At 43.9% G+C, this 24,250-nt stretch overlaps 1 protein-coding gene across 1 annotated transcript in view; it reads left to right on the forward strand.

The window, feature by feature from the left end:
* LOC141069626 (lysosomal protective protein-like) overlaps nucleotides 1–24,250 on the forward strand; it is a 91,113-nt gene that overhangs the window by 34,256 nt on the left and 32,607 nt on the right. The window contains exons 7-8 of the mRNA XM_073559348.1: nucleotides 19,498–19,589; nucleotides 24,149–24,233. Of these exons, the coding sequence (XP_073415449.1) occupies nucleotides 19,498–19,589; nucleotides 24,149–24,233 (177 nt within the window). The remainder of the gene's footprint in view (nucleotides 1–19,497; nucleotides 19,590–24,148; nucleotides 24,234–24,250) is intronic.

Below are 24,250 nucleotides of genomic sequence, written 5' to 3' on the forward strand. Positions count from 1 at the left end.
ACAAAACAGTTCCTGCACCAATCTCAGAAGCGTCCACCTCTACCTGAAACGGGAGTGAGACATCAGGTTGCCGCAAAACCGGAGCAGAAGTGAACCTTCACGTCAGCTCCTGAAAGGAAGAAACAGCCTCCGGAGACCAATTCAGCACATCAGCACCCTTCTTAGTCAAATCAGTCAATGGTTTGGCAATGCCAGAAAAATTAGCTATAAATTTACGATAAAAATTAGCAAAACCCAAAAACTTCTGGAGAGCCTTCAAAGAAGTGGGCTGAACCCAATCATAAATGGCCTGTACCTTGGCCGGGTCCATTTCAATAGTTGACGGAGACAACATAAATCCCAAAAATGAAATCCTCTCTACCCCAAAAAGGCATTTCGATCCCTTGACATACAGGGAATTCTGCCTCAAAATCCGGAACACAGTCCGAACATGTTCCACATGAGAGTCCCAATCCTTGGAAAAGATCAAAATATCATCCAGATAGATGATCAAAAATTTATCCACAAAGTCTCGGAAAACATCATTCATGAAGCACTGGAAGACAAGAGGGGCATTAGTGAGCCCAAAAGGCATCACCAGGTACTCAAAATGTCCCTCCGGAGTATTAAATGCCATCTTCCATTCATCCCCATGCTTAATGCGGATAAGATTATACGCCCCCTGAGGTCAATCTTGGTAAACCAGCAAGCACCTTTAACTCTGGAGAATAGATCAGAAATCAGGGGTAACGGATACTGATATTTAACAGTAATTTTGTTGAGGGAACGATAGTCAATACAAGGCCTTAATGAACCATCTTTCTTGGCCACGAAAAAAAACCCAGCACCTAAGGGTGAAGAGGATGGTCTAATATGACCCTTCTCCAATGACTCCTTAATATAGGATCGCATAGCCTCATGCTCGGGTACAGATATATTGAAAAGTCGACCCTTGGGAAATTTACACCCAGGGCTCAGCTCAATTGCACAGTCATAACTCCTATGAGGAGGCAAAGACGCAGACTCATTCTCACTAAATATATCATAAAAATCAGCCAAATAGTCAGGAACATCATGCGACTGGGGAGAGGTGGAGAAAACAGGAGCGTCACTAAGGGCACACCGACAACCCCAACTCACCACAGACAAAGATTTCCAATCCAAAACTGGATTATAGATTTGCAACCAGGGAAACCCCAGAACAATGGTATCATGCAAATTATGCAGCACCAAAAATCTGCAATTTTCTTGATGGTCTGGGGCGACCCGTATTACCACTTGGGTCCAAAACTGAGGTTTATTCTTCGCCAAAGGAGTAGCATCAATACCCCTCAAAGGGATAGGCGTCCGCAGAGGTGTCATAGGAAACCCACAACGTTTAGCAAAATCCAAGTCCATCAGGTTCAGAGCTGCTCCCGAATCCACAAAAGCCTTAGCAGAAAATGTGGACAGGGAGCAGATCAGAGTAATTGCCAGAAGAAACTTAGGTTGAACACCACCCACAGCAAATGTGTGTGCAAAACGTTTCTCTCGTTTAGGGCAGACAGAAATAATATGAGAGGCATCTCCACAAAAAAACACAGCTTATTACGCCTTCTGAACTCCTGACGTTGTGCCCTAGACAAAACTCTATCACATTGCATAGGTTCAGACATTTGTTCAACAGGTGGCAACACCTCTCGTGCAGTTTTGCGTTCACGCAAACGCCGATCAGCCTGAATGGCTAATGACATAGAATCGTCAAGACCAGAGGGAACAGGAAATCCCACCATAGTATCTTTTACGGTTTCTGACAAACCCTTCCGAAAGAGAGCTGCCAAGGCACCATCATTCCAGGTAGTAAGGACCGCCCACTTTCGGAATTTTTGACAGTACAATTCTGCAGAATCCTGACCCTGGCTCAATGCCAACAGGGCCTTTTCAACAGCATTAGGTTCATCATACAACAACCCCAAGGCTTGAAAAAATGCGTTCACATTAGTTAGAATAGGATCATCAGGTTTCAAAGAAAACGCCCAATCCTGGGGATCGCCGCGCAGCAAAGAGATGACAATTTTAACCTGCTGCGCGGAGCTCCCCGATGAGTTAGGCTTCAAGGCAAAAAATAATTTACAATTATTCTTAAAATTCAAAAATTTAGACCGAGCCCCAAAAAACACATCAGGTGTAGGGATCTTTGGTTCAGCAGCATGTGAATGAGCAAGATAGGCAGAAATTCCCCGCACTTCAGCAGTGAGCTGCTCCACACGATCAGACAATTGCTTAATCTCCATTGAGAAAAAATTCCCCCTACGGCCTCAGAGAAATAGAGAAAAAATATACACAAAAAAAAAATTCTGACACTTTTTTTTTTCTTTTTTACAATTCTCTCCTGCTATTGAGTACCCTAGAATCTGCGGTATGGCTGGTGATTCTGTTATGAATGAGTCACCGGAGGAGGAAAAAACAAAAACACAAGCTAAGTCCGGAAAACCGGAGAGGTTGGTAGCTAGCGGATTGCAGACCCCCTGATCCTATTCACCACAACTAACAGTAGCCGTGGGGGGTTCATACGGTGCCCTAGACCCCTCGTCACAGCCGGAGAGCTAAATAAGCCTAAAGAAAGAAAGGTGAAATCTAAACTGGCCCAGAGCAGACCCCAAAGCAATAGACAGCCCCCAACATGTATTGTCGGTGAAAAACAGATGAAAACACAAACACAGACAGAAAGACAGGCTGAGCAAATGATGGGGCCCAACTAACTAGATAGGAAAGGACAGAAAAGATGCTGGCTGCAATCTGCAAAAAACCCTACCAAAAATAATGTCCAACACATCTGATAGAAAAGGCCCCGAAGTCACTAGACTTCAAAATCACTATATCAGCACTCAGGTATATTCTGAAGACAGAGCAAAGAGATCCACTGATCAGAGACAAAAATGGAGTTCAGCCCGTCCCAACCAGGGCAGGCTGAACACAAACACTAAGTAAACAGATAAAATCTCATGGAAAAATAGCAGAGCAAAAACTTAGCTTTTAGTAGACAGGAACTAAACTGGATGCCAGAGCTCAGAGCAGAAAGGATCACCAGCAACCCTGCAAGGGCGTCGGCTGCCTTATATCCAGTCAGAAATTCCGGATGTCCAGTCACACTCCACCTGTTCCGATGACAGGTTCTTCCCATCCAGATGAATTTCACTACCTCCTTTCACCAGCAGAGGGAGTTCATCAGACATCAGAGGTGAAGGAGAAAATGAACTCATAACACTCATCTCTGCATAAAATAACACATAGTTACCTATTGCATGGCTTCCAGAGCACATTCCCCTCTTTGTTTCCCCTTTATTCTACACTACACATCTGAATACAGATATGCACCCACCATTAATACATAATTTGTTATTATGCAACCCACCATTCCAAATATAAATTATAATGTGCCACTGAGCCACTTATAGCTATACATAGCCACTTTCCCCACCTAATAAATATATTAATTAATTAGCACCTCTTTCCCCCAATTCATTACCAGTCACTGCATACTCAACGTCCCCAATATGTACCTCCTGATCCCCCGACTCATATTTACATGCCCCTTCCGCCCCAATTCATTTTCATTCTCTCTCCCACCCTCTATTCATTATCAACAGGTCTACACCCACATTCAATACATCATTTACTCTCTCACCCTCAAAATTCATTATTATTTGCTCTCCCCAGATTATCATTCACGTTCCCCACCCTCAATTCAATTGCTGTCCCTCTTCCCTCTCAATTCATCATTTGCAGTCTCCCGTCCCCTCCCCCCACTTCATCATGTGCAGTCCCCTTTACCCCCACTTCATCATGTGCAGTCCCCTTTAGCCCATGTCATCTTTTGCAGTTCATTTTAACCCCCACATCATATGCAGTCCCCTTTACCCAATGTCATCCTTTGCAGTCCCCCTTTAACCCCATCCCCACATCATCATGTGCAGTCCCCCTTTAACCCTCCACATCATCATGTGCAGTCCCCCTTTAACCCCCTCCCCACATCATGTGCAGTACCCCTTTAACCCCCTCTCCACATCATCATGTGCAGTCCTCTTTACCCCATGTCATCTTTTGCAGTTCCTTTTAACCCTCCACATCATGTACAGTCCCCCTTTAACCCCCCCTCCCCACATCATCATGTGCAGTCCCCCTTTAACCCCCACATCATCATGTGCAGTCCCTCTTTAACCACCCTCCCCACACCATCATGTGCAGTTCCCGTTTAAAGGTTTTTTTGGTTTCTTTTGGTAGCAAAGTCTATGCTGCTGGTATTACTGTATATAGAGGCTGGAGCACGAGTCTAACTCCAACCAGATAGACTCGTGCTCCAGCCTCTATATAATACCAGCAGCATAGACTTTGCTACCACCTAAGGATATCTATTACCCTATCTGTATCTTTTGCAGTTTTCTACCAAAAGAAACCAAAAAAAACTTTCTGATGAAGGTCCGTTGTTGGACCGAAAACGTTCAATACGATATGAGTCTATTTTTGTCTGGATGCTAAATAAAGAATATACTGCTTCTTCATTTTTGAGTGCCAAGTATTTTTGTACATATTTATGGGTTGGAAACCTTACTTGAGCACCGAACAACCTTCCTTTTTCTCTGGAGTGCCGTGTTCTTTTGCCTACTGGATACTAGAGATGTGTCACTTACTAGGCTTCTTGCTGTAGATTTGATAAAATCCCTGTTTTACCAGCAGGAAATTATCACTAGAGGACTGGTAAACCTGCTGCCATGTAGTCCTCCTTATTCTTTATAACCACGCCCACACCACTGATTGGTACCTTTTTGCCTATGCAGAGTTTACACAGAAAACTGCCAATCAGAGGTGTGGGCGGGGTTATACAGAGCTTAACATTCAGAGAATTGGCAGACTGCAGCAGAGAAAACAATGATTTTATTCAAATTGCAGCAAGCAGCCCAGTAAGTGATATGTCGCTGGAATCAGGGTCTCTGCCCCTAAATTAGGCTGCTCTCATATGGGGTAGCAACAACCTGGTGACAGATTCCCTTTGAATTCTGTATATTGTGTCATTGACTCGTGCCCAGTTTCGATATCAACAGTTGATTTGTTTTAAAAAAAATCTATATACAATCAGCATGTGACCTTTCCAATAACAGTTAAAGAAGTTGTCTTAGATCAGACAAAACTGGGCCAAAGGTAAGTAAGCATTATTGACCTGTTGAAGCCCCTGTCACTCCAATGCCGCTTGTTAGCTGCTCCATCCCCATGGCTTTTGTTAACAAGACTTTAAGAATGACCGCTGCAACCAATCACCAATTAAAACCTGCTTTTTTTTCAAAACCAGCCAAACCTATGATATTTGGGAAATGTCATATACACGCTTTGAGTTTTTTCCTGACTGAATTGGAAAACTGCTTTGTTTTTTCAAACTGCAGCATGTCAATTCTTTCAGCATTTTTTGCAGCGTTTTTGCAGCCTCTTCACACATAGAATGCAAAGAGTAAGGCCACATGCGCACATTAACCCTTAAGCCCCAAGGGTGGTTTGCACGTTCATGACCGGGCCAATTTTTACAATTCTGACCACTGTCCCTTTATGAGGTTATAACTCAGGAATGCTTCCATGCATCCCAGTGATTCTGACATCGTTTTCTCATGACATATTGTACTTCATGATAGTGGTAAAATTTCATTCAAATAACTTGCGTTTATTTGTGAGAAAAATGGAAATTTGGCGAAAATTTTAAAAATTTCGCAATTTTCCAAATTTGAATTTTTATGCTCTTAAATCACAGAGATACGGCACACAAAAAACTTAATAAATAACATTTCCCACGTTTACTTTACATCAGCACAATTTTGGAACCAAAACTATTTTTTTGTTAGGAAGTTATAAGGGTTAAAAATTGACCAGTGATTTCTCATTTTTGCAACACCATTTTATTTTTACGGACCACATCACATTTGAAGCCACTTTGAGGGGTCTATATGATAGAAAATACCAAAAAGTGACACCATTCTAAAAACTGCACCCCTTAAGGTGCTCAAAACCACATTCAAGAAGTTTATTAACCCTTTAGGTGCGTCACAGGAATTTTTTGAATATTTAAAAAAAATGAACATTTAACTTTTTTTCACAAAAAAAATAATTCAGGTTCAATTTGTTTTATTTTACCAAGGGTAACAGGAGAAATTGGACTGCAAAAGTTATTGTGCAATTTGTCCTGAGTACGCTGATACCTGATATGTGGGGGGGAACCACTGTTTCGGCGCATGGCAGACCTCTGCAGGGAAGGAGCGCCGTTTGACTTTTTCAATGCAAAATTGGCTGGAATTCAGATCGGACGCCATGTCGCGTTTGGAGAGCCCCTGATGTACCTAAACAGTGGAAACCCCCCACAAGTGACCCCATTTTGGAAACTAGACCCCCAAGGAACTTATCTAGATATGTGGTGAGAAATTTGAACTCACAAGGGCTTCACATAAGTTTATAACGTACAGCGGTACAATTAAAAAATCATATTTTTTCCACAAAAATGATCTTTTCACCCCCAATTTTTATTTTTCCAAGGGTAACAGGACCCTAAAAGTTATTGTGCAATTTGTCCTGAGTACGCTGATACCCCATATGTGGGTGTAGATGACTATTTGGGTGCATGGCAGAGCTCGGAAGGGAAGCAGCGCCATTTGACGTTTTAGGCTGGAATTGAGATCGGACACCATGTCGCGATTGGAAAACCCCTGATGTACCAAAACAGTGGAAACCCCCCACAAACGACACCATTTTGGAAACTAGACCCCCTAAGGAACTTATCTAGATGTGTTTTGAGCACTTTGAACCCCCAAGGGCTTCACAGAAGTTTATAATGCCCAGGCATGAAAATAAAAAAATCTTATTTTTCCACAAACATGATCAATTAGTCTCCAATTTTTTTATTTTCCCAAGGGTAACAGGAGAAATTGGACCCCAAAAGTTGTAGTCCAATTTGTCCTGAGTACGCTGATACCCCATATGTGGGAGAAAACTACTGTATGGGCACACGTCGGGGCTCGGAAGGGAAGTAGTGATGTTTTGGAATGCAGACTTTGATGGATTGGTCTGCGGGTGTCATGTGCGTTTGGAGAGCCCCTGATGTACCTAAACTATTGAAACTCCCCACAAGTGACCTCATTTTGGAAACTAGACCCCCCACGGAACTTATCTAGATGTGTGGTGAGCACTTTGAACCCCCAAGTGCTTCACAGAAGTTTATAACGCCTGGGCGTGAAAATAAAAAAATCATTTTTTTTCCACAAAAATGATATTTTTGCCCACAATTTTTTATTTTCCTAAGGGTAACAGGAGAAATTGGACCCCAAAAGTTTTGTTTTGCAATTTGTCCTGAGTATGCTGATACCCTATATGTGGTGTGGGGGTAAAATACTGTTTGAGCGCATGGCAGAGCTTGGAAGGGAAGGAGCACCATTTGACTTTTTCAACACAGAATTGGCTGGAATTGAGATCAGACGCCATGTGGCATTTGGAAAGCCCCTGATGCGCCCAAACAGTGGAAACCCCCCAATTATAACTCCAACCCTAACCCCAACACACCCCTAACCCTAATCTCAGCCCTAACCCTAGCCCTAACCCTAACCCTAATGGGAAAATGGAAATAAATACATTTTTTTAATTTTATTATTTTTCCCTAACTAAGGGGGTGATAACGGGGGGGTTTGATTTACTATTTATGGTGGTTTTTATGTTTGGCAGCTGTCGCACGCTAAAAGACGCTTTTTATTGTAAAAATAGTTTTTGCATCACCACATATTGAGAGCTATACTTTTTCCGTATTTTGACCCACCGAGTCATGTGAGGTCTTATCTTTTGCGGGACGAGTTGATGTTTTTATTGGTACCATTTTCGGGCACGTGACATTTTTTGATCGCTTTTTATTCCGATTTTTGGGACGCAGAATGAACTAAAACCAGCGCATCATGAATTTCTTTTGGGGGGTGCATTTACAGCGTTCCGTGTGCGGTGAAATTGATAAAGCGGTTTTATTCTTCGGGTCAGATACGGTTACAGCGATACCTCTTTTAGGTCGTTTTTTATGTTTTGTCGGTTTTATGCAATGAAAACTATTTTATATAAAAAATAATTATTTTTGCATGGCTTTATTCTGCGAGCTATAACTTTTTTATTTTTTTGCGGATGACGCTGTATGGCAGCTGGTTTTTTGCGGGACAAGCTGACGTTTTCAGCGGTACCATAGATATTTATATGCGTCTTTTTGATCGCGCGTTATTGCACTTTTTGTTCGGTGGTATGATAATAAATCATTATTTTTGGCTTCGTTTTTTATTTTTTAAGGGGTTCGTTAAAAGGGTTTACTAATGGGACAGTTTTATAGGGCGGGTCGTTACGGACGCGGCGATACCAAATATGTGTACTTTTATTGTTTGGTTTTTTTTATTTTCAAAAAAAGAATTTATTGGGGAATATTTTTTTTTTTTACTAATTTATTTAGCGATTTTTTAAAAATTATTTTTACACTTTTTTTTTAACTTTATTGCATTGTCCCAGGTGGGACATCAGACATCACTGTCCTGTAACAGATCGCTGATCTCTCACATCACAGATCACTGTGACAGATCAGCGATCTGTCACAGGCACTGCTGCAGACTTCCTCATGCCTGCGCTTTGCAGGCAGTGAGGAAGTCAGCTCCCTACAGGCCCCCGAAGGTCCCCGTCGCCATCTTGGATCCGGGAGCCTGTAGGGAAAGAGCCCCCCGCAGCAGCGCTTCACATTGCGCTGCCGTGGGGGGCTCAGGGAAGCACGGAGGGAGCCCCCTCCCTGCCAATGCTTCCCTTTAACCCCCGGTACACCGAGATCGTATTTAATCGCGGTGTACAAGGGGTTAACGTGTCGGGGGCGGTCCGTGACCGCCCCTGACACATTGTGCCGGGTGTCAGCTGTGATAATCAGCTGACTCCCGGCCGCGATCAGCGGCGCTCACCACGTGGGCGCCGCTGATCGCGCTAGACGTACTATCCCGTTCCTGGGAATTAAGTCCCAGGGCACATGGACGGGATAGTACGTCTGCTGGCAGAAAGGGGTTAAAGTATTTGGTGAGCTTTTAACCTCAGTAATTGAAAGTCTACACTAGGAATAGAACAATCAGAGGAAAAATATAATACAAATGTAGTAATGGCCCGGATAGGGGGGTGGTCCACTGCTTACCGCACACAGCTGACACAGAGACGAGACGGAGGCAGATTTCAGTTGCAACAGGTCTGGGTTTTATTGGCTGTCCTCCTGACGACCGTAGCCATACACCGCAGTTCCTTTACAGCTCTCCGTACTCAGGCCCGGGTACCTCCACCTTTCCTTCAGTCGTAGTGATGTTCCTCACGGATCTTTTGCTGGGGCTGTCCTAGACCTATCTACCGCCAGCGCTTCACCTTCCCGAGGTTGTCATCCACACGGTACCCCCGGGGCCTCGTCTGTCCTGCTGTTCTTGATGTCAGGGCCACCCCCCTGACTGTCTCTTCCTGTCAATCCCCTGGTCGAACTCTCCACCGTTGTCAGTCTTCTGCTCCAGAGCTCCTCCCGGGACTAGACCTAGAACTCTCTGGAACCCACTCCTGTTCTATTTATCTCCCTCCTTTGGAAATCCCTTCCTGGGTCCCTATCTCCCCGCCCCCCATGACTAAGCGGTTTCTATAGCCTTAAGCTGCTGTCAAGTCCTAAACTACGCTCCCCCTGCCATCTTGTGGTCAAATCCAGGTATTGCACTCCCTTTTCTATCTTCCCCAGTTGTTACCCTTCTGTCATTGCCAATCCCTGTCTATAGTGCACAAACCATCCCCTCTTACTCCAGTCAAGTCTGTCCGTCAAGTCACCTTCCCCACACAAACACGTCACCACTTCTGTATTTATCACCCACTCCTGGTTTTGGCTTATAAATACAGAGGTAAAAAACTCACCAAATACTGAATGTGTGCACATGGCCTAATAGAAACACGTCACCACTTCTGTATTTATCACCCACTCCTGGTTCTGGCTTACAGATACTGAGGTAAAAAACTCACCAAATACCATACCTCCCAACTTTTGAAGAAGGGAAAGAGGGACACAAATTTTAGGCCATGCCCTGACCACACCCATTTCTCGACTATTCACACCAATGTCCACGCCCAGTCACACCCATTTAGCACTGCTGATCACACTGACTGCTATTAGGGGCACAGTGGCTGGTACTGTGGGCACACTGACTGGTACTAAGGAAAAGAAAGAAAACAGAGCGAGAGAAAAAAGAAAATAGAGAAAGAAAGAAAGAAAGAAAGGAGAGCGAGAGAGAAAGAAAGAACAGAGAAATAAAGAAACAGAGAGAGAGAGAGAAAGAGAGAAAGAAAGATTCTATAAAGATACTATAGCAGCCCGACTCCCATTGAAGTGCCCACCGGAGCCTCCCGATGCAGGACATATCATGATCCGCTCACATGGCCGGCATCCCCGATTCCAAGGTGATCCTGCTGTCCACGCTGTTGGAGGAGGATACTGTGATGGATTTGAAGCATTCCTGGTTCCATCACAATCTTCTCATGAAATTACCTCATTTCCGGTCAGCTTCCAGCACATCACTTCCGGTGGAATGTCATGCGCGAGTTTTAAAGTGCTCCTTGGTGCTCCACCGTGTACTCCTGTGTCCGTGGGAAACGCCCACTTTGTATGCCTCATACACACTTGGCTCTGCTCCGTACATCCAGTACACATTGGCTCCACTCCACACACACACGGCTCCGCATACCCCATACACACGCGGCTCCGCTCCGTACACCAAGTACACACGTGGCTCCGCTCCGTATGCCTCGTACATGCGTGGCTCCACTCCGTAAGCCTCGTACACACGCTGATCCACTCCGTACGCCCCGTACATGCGCTGATCCGATCCGTACACCTCGTACACGCGAGGCTCCGCTCCGTACACCTCGTACACGCGCGACTCTGCTCCTACACCTCGTACACGCGTGGCTCCGCTCCGTACACCTCGTACATGCGCTGCTCCGCTCCGTACACCTCGTACACGCGCGGCTCCGCTCCGTACACATCGTACACGCGCGGCTCTGCTCCGTACACCTCGTACACGCTCGGCTCTGCTACATCCCCACTGTAAACCTCTCCTGACCCCACACAGAAACTTTACCTCAGCAAGCAGGACAACCAGCACAGGAGACCAGACTCCTGCAGAGTGCAGGCAGACACAGCCCCTGATCATGTGACCCCTGACTCCTCCCCTCTCACAGGTCCTGTGCGCACAGAACACACACAGCCCAGCCACATAGACATGGAGGGCCCTGATCATGTGACCCCTGACTCCTCCCCTCTCACAGGTCCTTTGCGCACAGACAGAACACACACAGTCCATCCACATCATTGCAGGCTGCGGTGCGTCTATCTGGGGCGGTGAGCATGGCGTTGGTGGATGGGGGGGCGTGGCGGCTCAGTGCAGTGCGGGAAAAATACCGTCCTGGGTGGGATGCGGGAGGGGGGTGTCAAAAACGGGACTGTCCCACGGGAATCGGGACGCTTGGGAGATATGCCACATACTGAATGTGTGCACATGGCCTAATACAAACACGTCACCACTTCTGTATTTATCACCCACTCCTGGTTTTGGCTTACAGATACTGAGGTAAAAAACTTACCAAATACTGAACATGTGCACATGGCCTTAGTCTAAAAAAGCAGCAAAAACTAAGCAAAAAGCATTGCCTTTAGTTTTTGCAGTGTTTTTAGTGAAAAAATGCAGGTAGAGCAGGATACAAAAACCCTTTTATTTTTGTGATTTTCTTAAGTTTAAGCCAAAATGTCTTGGTACCCTCACATGAATGAGAATGGCTGTTAGGATTAGTACAGTTTAATTAAATTAGTGATACCTGTTGTCACGGGGTCCTTCTCCGATACCACACAATCAACAGAGCGAGGGAAGGGTGAACAATCCCAAGACCTTTATTACAGGCAAAATTAGAAGGTCCATAAACAATCCACCACACTGAGGATACAATAGTCCAGAACAAGAATGTAGTCCAGTAACAGGATAGAATGTCCAGGGAGAAGAGATTCCAAAACTCTAGCACCAGAGGATAAAATGGGTCCTTCTCTCTGAAGTGCAGTCTTTACCCGATCCACTCCACACAGGAACTGACTTGACCAGCTCCTGTTCTCCCCACCCCCCCTTCCTTGTGTCCAGTTGTAGTCAAACAGGTTGAGGCGGTTTCCAGGCCTCCCAGAGGAGATCAAAGGAGCCTTGGGGATTAAAGAACTACAGGGGGTCATCAAGAGACAGATACAGTCAGGCTATAGACATACAAGAAAAACACTATGAAAATAAATGAAATAGAAATATACACAAAATGATATCCACATAGCCTATCACACAATCATCACACCTGTGTAAAAGTAAACAGAGCCTGACCATCTCAATGTCAACCAATGTGTAAAAAGTAAAGAATATCACACCAATGTGTGAACAATACCTCACCAACTCAATGACCCCACTAATGTGTGAAAGAAAAGAATGTCTGACCAATATATGAACCTTGCCTGACCAACTCAATGGCCTGACCAACTCAATTACCTGACCAATGTGTAAAAGTAAACAATGTCTGACCTATTCAATGCTCTGCTAATGTCATAGGTAATCCTGTCAGATATGAATCATTATGAACTCACACCTCCAGACACCTCCGATTGTGATCGCTATTTAAAACACATTGATTAATAAAGCTGCTGCAGATAATATATTGAATTCCCATTCGAAAAGATTTATATCAGTAAAAAATCCCAATACGCCCTTTTTTGTCATCTAATCAAGATACACAAAAGTCTGATAGCTTCGCCTGGAGACCTATAATTTTATGGTTAGTATCCCTCATAAATAATCTCTTAGAATATATAGATAGTATTATGCAGTTTCATGCTCTCAACCTCACTATTAATTTTAGGAATTCCACCCATTTAATTCAAATGATGCAAACTGTCAGCGGGAAGCCTTATTATATTTTTATTGCCCTCGATGTGGCTTCTTTACATTCAAATATTGTGCATGACATTGATCTCCTATGCTTCCAAAAATATCTTGAGAAAGAAACTAGACTCCAACCATCCCAATAACAATTTCTTCATATTCTAAGGTTTATCATTCATGAAGTATGTGGGACCGTCTACTTCATGATATTCTTTGACTGTATGGCCCCCTGCACACGACTGTGTTTCATGTTTTTCACATTAGAAACCAGCTTGCTCGCTGGTCCTGATCGCTGGAGGGGCTATCTAACGATCTCCCAGCGATCCCATCCATGTCGGATCGTTGGTGGGATCGCTGGAACATCGTTATGTGTAAAGGGGCCTTTAATATTTTATGTGTACCAATTAACAAATTAAAAGGCGAATGAACAAAAGGGAAATCTAAATCAAATACATTTTTGAACATCCAAACATCTTGGAGAACTAACCTCAGATCTTCTGTGGGTATAAGTTTATGCTAATCCTTCTGTCTCTTCATGTAATCCCAGACAGACTTAATGATGTTGAGATCAGGTCTCTGTGGGAACCACATTATTATATTATTCTTTATGCAGAAGATAGCTCTTAACCCCTTTCCTACATTAGATATACTATTCCGTCCGTGTGACCTGGGACCTAAGTCCTAAGGATGGAATAGTACGTCTAGCGCGATCAGCTGCGCTCACGGGGGGAGCGCAGCTGATCGCGGCCGGGTGTCAGCTGATTATCACAGCTGACACCCGGCACTATGTGTCAGGGGCTGTCACGGACCGCCCTCGACACGTTAACCCCCGGCACACAGCGATCAAATGCGATCGCAGTGTACCGGGGGTTTAGGGAAGCATCGGGAGGGGGCTCTCTCCGTGCTTCTCTGAGACCCCGGCAGCAGCGCGATATGCAGCGCTGCTGCGGGGGCCTCCTTCCCTGCAGGTCCCCGGATCCAATATGGCGGCGGGGACCTTTGGGGGCCTGCAGGGAGCCAGCTTCCTCATGCCTGCAAAGCGCCGGCATGAGGAAACCTCCAGCACTGCCTGTGACAGATCGCTGATGGATGTAAATAACCATGGTACCGCTGAAAATGTCATCTTGTCACGCAAAATACGAGCCACCACTCAGCATCATCAGCGAAAAAATAAAAAAGTTATAGCTCGCAGAATAAAGCGATGCAAAAATAATTATTTTTTATATAAAATTGTTTTCATTGCATAAAAGCGCCAAAACATAAAAAAACAACATAAATGAGGTATCACTGTAACGTACTGACCCGAAGAATAAAATCGCTTTATCAATTTTACCGCACGCAAAATAGTGTAAACGCACCCCCCAAAAGAAATTCATGAAATGCTGGTTTTTGTTCATTCTGCATCCCAAAAATCGGAATAAAAAGCGATCAAAAAATGTCACGTGCCCGAAAATGATACCAATAAAAACGTCAACTCGTCCCGCGAAAAATAAGACCTCACATGACTCGGTGTGTCAAAATATAGAAAAATTATAGCTCTCAGTATGTGGTGATGCATAAACTATTTTTACAATAAAAAGCGTCTTTTAGCGTATGACAGCTGCCAAATATAAAAACTCGCTATAAATAGTAAATCAAACCCCCCTGTCACGGTCACGTGTGTCTCTGGACGCAGCGAGTACCGCAAGGCGAACCCATGTAACGCACGTGACCCTGGATACACCTCCTCCAGTGGGGCGAATTTAAATAATAAACACGTGCAGCTGGATAGTCGTCACCATAACTGGATCCTTCACCATAGTGCAGCCTTGGAGCAGAGTCCACCACCAATTGCAGAAGTCCAGTAACAGAGTCCCAAAGGTGAGTTCAGCTCCTGCCCAAAATGTCAAGCATGCTTGAGTCCAGCTCTCAGCAACCAAGTCCCGCTGCTGAGTGCAACTCTCTCCATAGTCGTCACTCCACCAAGCCATGCAAGCACTTCCTGCCAACACCATAAACTGTGACTCCAACACGCCATGCCAGCCCTTCTTGCAGACAACCTAGCTGCCACTCGTCCCCTCTGGCTGGGCTGCGCAGGACTCATGTTCAGCTCCTTCCTCACCCAGGCTTCCTTGTGAATGATTAACACACAATATCACCAACAGTGATTGAACCCACCTGACTCCCCTTTATAGAGCCTAACACCTGACCTGTAACTGCGTGCACATTAACCCTAAAACTAAGGTGCGATACCACTCACCACCACCGGGCAACTTAGAATGAAACACCACGTGTAATAATTCTAATGGCCACCGGGGGCAATCACATCACCTTGGCACCTAGTCAAAGGAAAAAAAGTTCAACTTTGACCATTTAAACTGTCAGATCCAGACAGGATCATGACAGTACCCCCTCCTTAATGAGGTGCCTCTGGACCCTCTAGACCACTCCTCATTAGGGAAACACCTACAGCGGGAACACCCAGATCCTGAGTTCACCCCACCACTACCTGACACTTCAGGTTAATGACAAACGCATTTGCAATACATGTTCGATTGGAGGCACCACTCATCTCCACAGCGCCGACCTGGGGAATGAGTTTATGTATGTGTATGTTTGCTATGAGCTGATCAGACTCCACAACACGCTTCCACAAGATGTTTTTTGGTGGCCACCCATACACACTCATTCACACACAGGTCCGGACCTGAACGTTTTTTGCACATATTCGTTAGTCATATTTTGGTGAACTCATTCTGGACTCGACAACAGAGGCGTCCCTCCGCTGTCACCACACTCACACCCCCGCTATTCACCAAGTGACACCACCCTCCAACCCTTTCACCATGAGGTCTGCGCCTCCCAGGGTTGGTTAATATCAAGGGGTGAGAATTGTCCCTACTCCCCCGCAGCACACCTGCTGCACACACCTGGAGGAGAAGGGGGCAGGAATATGGAGGAAATATACACTCGCTGGTCGCCTTCCTCCAAACGACCAGGAGGGGGCGGCCTCTTCGGTGGTATAGAAGATTTGGCGTGAGCCCCGCGGACTATCACCAGTCTGCTCACTACAGGGACATACCCCTTCACCTCGGGGAACCCCAGACAGCACCATGGGGACACCAATTCCACCCACCTGTCTGGTTACGTCCGCCTGTATGAACAAGTCCCGCTCCCCAGCAGCGACTCTTGGGGCTTTTACCAAAGCCGCAGGGACATGGAGGAAATATACACTCGCTGGTCGCCTTCCTCCACATGACCAGGAGGGGGCGGCTTCTTCGGTGGTATTGAAGATTTGGCATGAGCCCCGCGGACTATACACCAGTCTGCTCACTACAGGGACATACCCCTTCACCTCGGGGAACCCCAGACAGCACCATGGGGATCACCAACTCCACCCACCTGTCTGGTTATGTCCACCTGTATGAACAAGTCCCGCTACCCAACAGCGACTCAAGGGGCTTTTGCCAGACCCGCAATTTGCCAAAGCCACCATTTTGATTTCCTGGTTACCTGAGCAGAGGCCCCAGACCCTGATAACTGCTGCTGCAGCGGCTCTAAACACCTTGCCGCTCCTCACTCACCTGAGTGAGGCCCGGCAGCAATTACTCAGCGGTCTCCACATGGCCAAAGCTCACCAGAAAAAAAAAATGTATGGTTGGTGATAATGTCACGGTCACGCGTGTGTCTGGTTGCAGCGAGTACCGCAATGCGCACCCATGTGACGCACGTGACCCTGGATACACCGCCTCCAGTGGGGCGAATTTAAATAATAAACACGTGCAGCTGGATACACCGCCTCCAACTGGCGAATTTAGACATTACACGTATATACAAGTCTGGAAACCCCGCCTCCAGTAAGGCGAATTTAACAATAAGGGAAACCTGGGAACATTAACAATGGTGGGCCCTGCGATAGGGAATAGGGAAGTGGAGACCTCCTGAGCTCCCCTGAGCCAGTGTCCCTGCACTCCTAACGTTCCCTATGCCGGTTCCGCACCGGGCGCGCAACAGGAACCTAAAAACCCTAGCTCGCCCTGACCTAAACCCTCATTAGGGAATTGGACGGTGCGAAAACTAATCTCACCACTGCACTAAAACACACATGAGGAAAGATGACAAAACAGGGGAAACACCACTTAGCTTTGCTCTGTTGCGTACGCTCCTAGCAACAGAGCTCACCACCTGCGTGCATGTTCTCCTCCACCCGGATCCATCACCATAACTGGATCCTTCACCATAGTGCAGCCTTGGAGCAGAGTCCACCACCAATTGCAGAAGTCCAGTAACAGAGTCCCAAAGATGAGTTCAGCTCCTGCCCAAAATGTCAAGCATACTTGAGTCCAGCTCTCAGCAACCAAGTCCCGCTGCTGAGTGCAACTCTCTCCATAGTCGTCACTCCACCAAGCCATGCAAGCACTTCCTGCCAACACCATAAACTGTGACTCCACATGCCATGCCAGCCCTTCTTGCAGACCACCTAGCTGCCACTCGTTCCCTCTGGCAGGGCTGCGCAGGACTCATGTTCAGCTCCTTCCTCACCCAGGCTTCCTTGTGAATGACTAACACACAATATCACCAACAGTGATTGAACCCACCTGGCTCCCCTTTATAGAGCCTAACACCTGACTTGTAACTGCGTGCACATTAACCCTAAAACTAAGGTGCGATACCACTCACCACCACCGGGCAACTTAGAATGAAACACCACGTGTAATAATTCTAATGGCTACCGGGGGCAATCACATCACCTTGGCACCTAGCCAAAGGAAAAAAGTTCAACTTTGACCATTTAAACTGTCAGATCCAGCCTGGATCATGATACCCCCTTTACCACCCCTTTAGTTAGGGAAAAATAATAAAATAAATTTTTTTTATTTATTTCCATTTTCCCATTAGAGCTAGGGTTATGGTTAGGGGTGTGTTGGGGTTAGGGTTGGAGTTAGAATTGGGGGGTTTCCACTGTTTTGGCACATTAGGGGCTTTCCAAACGTGACATGGCGTCCGAACTCAATTCCAGCCAAAAAAGTCAAATGGCGCTGCTTCCCTTCCGAGCTCTGCCATGCACCCAAAGAGTGGTTTACCCCTACATATGGGGTATCAGCGTACTCAGGACAAATTGCACAATAACTTTTGGGGTCCTGTTACTCTTGGAAAAATAAAAATTGGGGGTGAAAAGATCATTTTTGTGGAAAAAATATGATTTTTTAATTGTACGGCTGTACGTTATAAACTTCTGTGAAGACCTTGGGGGTTCAAAGTTCTCACCACACATCTAGATAAGTTCACTGGGGGTCTAGTTTCCAAAATGGTGTCACTTGTGGGGGGGTTTCCACTGTTTAGGCACATCAGGAGCTCTCCAAACATGGCACCCGATCTGAATTCCAGCCAATTTTGCAGTGAAAACTTCAAATGGCGCTCCTTCTCTTCCGAGCTCTGCCATGCGCCGAAACAGTGGCTTCCCCCCAAATATCAGGTATCGGCGTACTCAGGACAAATTGCACAATAACTTTTCCAGTCCAATTTCTCCTGTTACCCTTGGTAAAATAAAAAAATTGAACCTGAAATTTTTTTTGTGAAAAAGTTTTTAAACATTCAAAAAATTCCTGTGAAGTACCTGAAGGGTTAATAAACTTCATGAATGTGGTGCTGAGCACCTTGAGGGGTGCAGTTTTTAGAGTGGTGTCACTTTTTGGTATTTTCTATCATATAGACCCCTCAAAGTGATTTCAAATGTGATGTAGTCCCTAAAAATAAAATGGTGTTGTAAAAATGAGAAATCGCTGGTCAACTTTTAACCCTTATAACTTCCTAACAAAAAAAAATTTTGGTTCCCAAATTGTGCTGATGTAAAGTAAACATGTGGGAAATGTTACTTATTAAGTTTTTTGTGTGCTGTATCTCTGTGATTTAAGAGCATAAAAATTCAAAGTTGGAAAATTGCAAAATTTTCAAAATTTTCGCCAATTTCCGCTTTTTTCACAAATAAACGCAAGGTATAAGATTGAAATTTTATGACTAACATGAAGTACAATATGTCATGAGAAAACAATGTTAGAATCACCAGGATCCATGGAAGCGTTCCAGATTTATTACCTCATAAAGGGACAGTGGTCAGAATTGTAAAAATTGGCCCGGGCATTAACATGCAAACCACACTTGGGAGTAAAGGGGTTAATGATATTCTTAATGATGGAAGATGTGTGGCTATTTCTCCAATATGTTTATAACAACCTTCCTGCTGAGTTCTTTCAAAAACTGTGTGCAAGTGTACCTAGAGGAATTGATGCTGTTTTGAACACAAAAATCACATCAAATATTAATATGATTTAGATTTACCTTTTGTTCATTCACTTTGAATATTAATAACTGATAAACGTAAAGTATTTGCTTTTGAAAGTATGATTACTTTGCAGCATTTTTTCCACAACTGCCTGAAACTTATGCACAGTATTGTTTGTCAGCAATGAGACCCAAAGAATAAAAGGAGGTAATGAGTAATTCTAGAGGATAATATCAGCACTATATTTTTATTTTTTAATTTCAGGGCCTTGCTATAGGAAATGGTATTACAGATTATAACGTGGATCACTATTCCCTTTTATATTATGCATATTACCATGGTCTTTTGGATATTAAGTAAGTAAAAAGTGTGTAGTTGTTCAACATATATGTAAAAGACGTGTATATGTTCCATATTTTTTATCTTTCTCTATATACAAAACAAAATTTGTGTCAAACTCTTAGAAATGGTGCAGGCAGGTTGGTGAATTTTGTCCAAAATCAAAGAAGCTCTTTTTTTTTCTTTTTACCTTTTTTGGCCATTTTTAGACCAAAAAGTCAATAATATTTCTATAGGTGAAATTTCCATAAAGTCGCAAATGAAGAATTTGTCTAAAACACCTAGAAAAAGAAAATGATGACCAAGATGTAAAAAAAAACCCAGTAAAAGAACAAGTTAGGCCGGGGTCACACTAACCGACGCAAAATACGGTCAGTATTTTACATCATAGAATCGTAGAGTTGGAAGGGACCTCCTGGGCCATCTGGTCCAACCCCCTGCTCAAAGCAGGATTCGCTAAATCATCCCAGTCAGATGTCTGTCCAGCCTCTGTTTGAAGACTTCCATTGAAGGAGAACTCACCACTTCTCGTGGCAGCTTGTTCCACTCATTGATCACTCTAACTGTCAAAAAGTTTTTTCTAATATCTAATCTGTGTCTCCTCCCATTCAGTTTCATCCCATTGCTTCTAGTCTTTCCTTGTGCAAATGAGAATAAAGTTGATCCTTCTACAATGTGACAGCCCTTTAGATATTTGTAGACAGCTATTAAGTCTCCTCTCAGTCTTCTCTTTTGCAAACTAAACATTCCCAAACCCTGCAACCTTTCCTCATAAGACAGGGTTTGCAGACCGGTCACCATTCTGGTCGCTCTTTTCTGAACTTGCTCCAGTTTGTTGATGTCTTTTTTAAAATGTGGTGCCCAAAACTGGACACAATATTCCAGATGAGGTCTGACCAAAGAGGAGTAGAGGGAAATAATGACTTCACGTGATCTAGACTGTATGCTTCTGTTAATACATCCTAGAATTGCATTTGCCTTTTTTGCTGCTGCATCACACTGTTGACTCATATTCAGTCTGTGATCTATTAGTATACCCAAGTCTTTTTCACATGTGCTGTCACTAAGCCCTATTCCTCCCATTCTGTATATGCTTTTTTCATTTTTATTGCCCAGATGTAGTACTTTGCATTTTTCCCTGTTAAAAACCATTCTGTTTGTTGCTGCCCACTTCTCCAGTTTATTTATATCTTTTTGAATCCTCTCTCTCTCTTCTCTAGTATTAGCGATCCCTCCTAGCTTTGTGTCATCAGCAAATTTAATCAGTTTACCCTCAATTCCTTCATCTAAATCGTTGATAAAGATGTTGAACAATACAGGGCCCAGGACAGAGCCCTGTGGTACCCCACTTGAGACATTCTTCCAACTGGATGTGCAGCCATTTACGACCACTCTTTGGGTCCGATCACTAAGCCAGTTATGAATCCACCTAACAGTTGCCTTGTCCATTCCATACTTAGACATTTTTTCAATAAGGATTGTATGAGATACTTTGTCAAATGCTTTGCTGAAGTCAAGATATACTATATCTACAGCATTTCCTTGATCCACCCAATCAGTGATTCCATCATAGAAGGAAATTAAGTTAGTCTGACATGACTTATTAGTTACAAACCCATGCTGACTCTGTTTAATCACTTCATTCTTATCCAGGTACTGACATACATGTTGTTTAATAATTTGTTCAAAGATCTTTCCTGGTATAGAAGTCAGACTCACCGGCCTATAGTTGCCTGGGTCCACCTTCTTCCCCTTTTTGAAGATAGGAACAACATTTGCTCTTCTCCAGTCTTCTGGGACTTCTCCTGTTCTCCAAGAATTTTCAGATTATGGAGAGGGGTTCAGAAATTTCTTCTGCTATCTCCTTCAGTACTCTGGGGTGTAATTCATCTGGACCTGGTGACTTGAATTCATTTAGGTTAGCTAAGTGTTTCCTCACTATCTTTCTGTTGATAGATATCCTGGATTCTTCTATTCCCTTAATAGGACAGTGAAGAACAGTTGATGTTACATTGCCTTTCTGAGAGAAAACAGATGCAAAATAGGAATTTAAAAGTTCGGCCTTCTCAACATCCTGTCTTACCATTTCATCATTTTCATCCTGTAAAAATCCTATAGCATCTTTGACTTTTCTTTTACTTTTGACATATCCCCAAAATCCTTTATTATTGCTTTTGACATCTCTTGCAAGCCTCAATTGATTGTCAGCTTTAGATAATCTGATTTGTTCCCTGCAGGTTCTGCAGACAGCATTATATTCTTCTTTAGATATGCCTCCCTCTTTCCATTTTATAAACATTTTTTTCTTCCTTTTTAACATGTGCTTAAGTTCTGTGTTCATCCTTCCTGGCTTCCTTAAATGCTTCCTATTCTTCCCTCTTTTTGGAATTGTTAACAATTGTGCTTTGAGAATTTCATTTTTCAAGATTTCCCATCCTTCCTGGACATTTTTGTCTTTAAGGATATCCAGCCATTGGATCCCTCCAATTCTCTTTCTGAATCCCTTAAAATCTGCCTTTCTGAAATCTAACCTTGACGTCTGAGTCTTCACATGTCTTCCTCCTCTAGTTATCCAAAATTCTAAAATAGCATGGTCGCTACCTCCTAGGGTCCCAGCCACTTTTACCTCCTCAACCATTTCCTCCCTGTTTGTAAGGATTAGATCCAAGGTAGCAGTTCCCCTTGTTTTCTCCCCTACCTTTTGGAAGATAAAGTTGTCAGCAAGAGAGGATAATAATTTCCTTGACCTGTTAGTTTTGCCTGAGAGAGATTCCCAACAAATGTCTGGATAGTTGAAATCTCCCATGACAACTATGTCGTATTTTTTGGAGAACTTGGCCATTTGATGCATAAAGAGTTCATCCATATCTTCAGCTTGCACAGGCGGCCTGTAGTAAATGCCTACAATGGTGTCCTTTCCATTGTTCTGTCCTTGTATTCTTACCCAAACAGTTTCCACAGTACTCCCAGTCTCTGAAGCTTCAATCTCTGTGCAGATATACGCGTTTCTAACATACAATGCGACACCCCCTCCTCGTTTATCAAGTCTGTTTCTTGAAAATAAGTTGTATCCTTCTAGTCTTGTATTCCAATCATGTGTATTGTCCCACCAAGTTTCAGTGATTCCAATGACATCATATTTCTTTTCCTGTGTTAGTAGTTCCAATTCTCCTTGTTTGTTGCCCATGCTTTGTGCATTAGTATAGAAACATTTTAGTTTGTGATTGGTTTCTCTTTCTCCAATATTTTTATTATTTAGATTCTTTTGTCTTTGTTCTTCCTTTCCACTTCTAATAGCAGAGTTCTCAATAGCATTTGTCAGATGTATGGCTTTTTCTGGTCTTTTGCTTCCCTTCCCATGTTGTTCTAGTTTAAAGCTCTCCTTACAAGTGTAGCAAGGCGACTTCCAAATACATGTTTTCCAGTCTTCGTAAGGTGCACCCCATCTCTAGCAAGTAGTCCATCGTATAAGTAATTCACTCCGTGATCCAGAAATCCAAATCGTTAGATACATGCGTAATACATGCGTAATACGGAAGAATGGCCCCTAAACAGTGCTCCGTATGTCATCCGTAATCAAGGTGTGGTCGCGTATTTTGCGTATGTAAGCATCCATATGTAATCCGTATGGCGAGATTTTCTCGCAGGCTTGCAAAATGGACATATAATGGAGCCCTATGACAGGGTTTCTAACAGAAACCAAAGAATAGATATAGACACATAGAATGCATATATATATATATATATATATATATATATATGTGTATTCTATGTGTCTATATCTATTCTTTTGTTTCTTTATTAAAACTGTCAGTGTGAGTTTACTGTATAGCGCATTGAATTGCCGGCTTTGCTAAAAGACACCGGGTGCGTATTTCTCGCAAGTCACATGTGTGGTCCGTGTGTATTCCGTATTTTTTGCGCACCCATAGACTTGCATTGGCGTACTACGGCCGTAGTACGCTGACAATCGCAGCATGCTGCGATTGGCACGGACCGTAGAATACGGATGAGAAATATACGGCTGGTGTGAGGGACCCCATAGAGAATCATTGGTCCGTGTCTAATGCGTGCTTTTAGCGCCTCTCACTCGGCCGTATTCCTCGCCAGTGTGACCCAGGCCTTAAAGTTAACTTAAAAAGGGAGCAAATTAAATAATATTTTTTTGCCACACTTGATAAGCAATGTGTTGCAGTCAGACACCCCTTATTGATTACTAGACACACGCCCCTTAACAAATCGATGTGTCTGGCGAGTTTTGTGCGCATCTGTGCCCCTAGCCAGAAATCTTGCTCTAGTATGCTTATGGGTGTAAGGAACTCTGCAACTCGTCGAGTTAGACGAGCGCCTGACTGCACCACCGTCATGCCCATTTTGGTAGAGCTGGGAGAAACTGGTGTGAAAACATCAAAAGTTGCAAAATTTTTGTGCAACTATAAGTTGATCCAAAATCTTGGAACTTTTGAAAGTAATTTACGTCACAATTCTGGCAAAATTCTTTGTTGATTTGGGGCCATAATGAATGTTAATTCTCAGTCCATTGTTCTTCATAGCTGTCATTTTATCTCTGATATAGGACTTGGTCACGTCTGGAGCACTTTTGCTGTAGAAAAAAAGGTTGTAATTTTGTTACTGCTAGCGGCCTGGCATGTAAGATAGCAGTAAGTATTATGGTCAT

This window comes from Dendrobates tinctorius, unplaced genomic scaffold, assembly GCF_039654945.1.
Source record: "Dendrobates tinctorius isolate UK_male_01 unplaced genomic scaffold, ASM3965494v1 ptg000270l, whole genome shotgun sequence".
In the NCBI taxonomy this organism is placed as follows: Eukaryota; Metazoa; Chordata; class Amphibia; order Anura; family Dendrobatidae; genus Dendrobates; species Dendrobates tinctorius.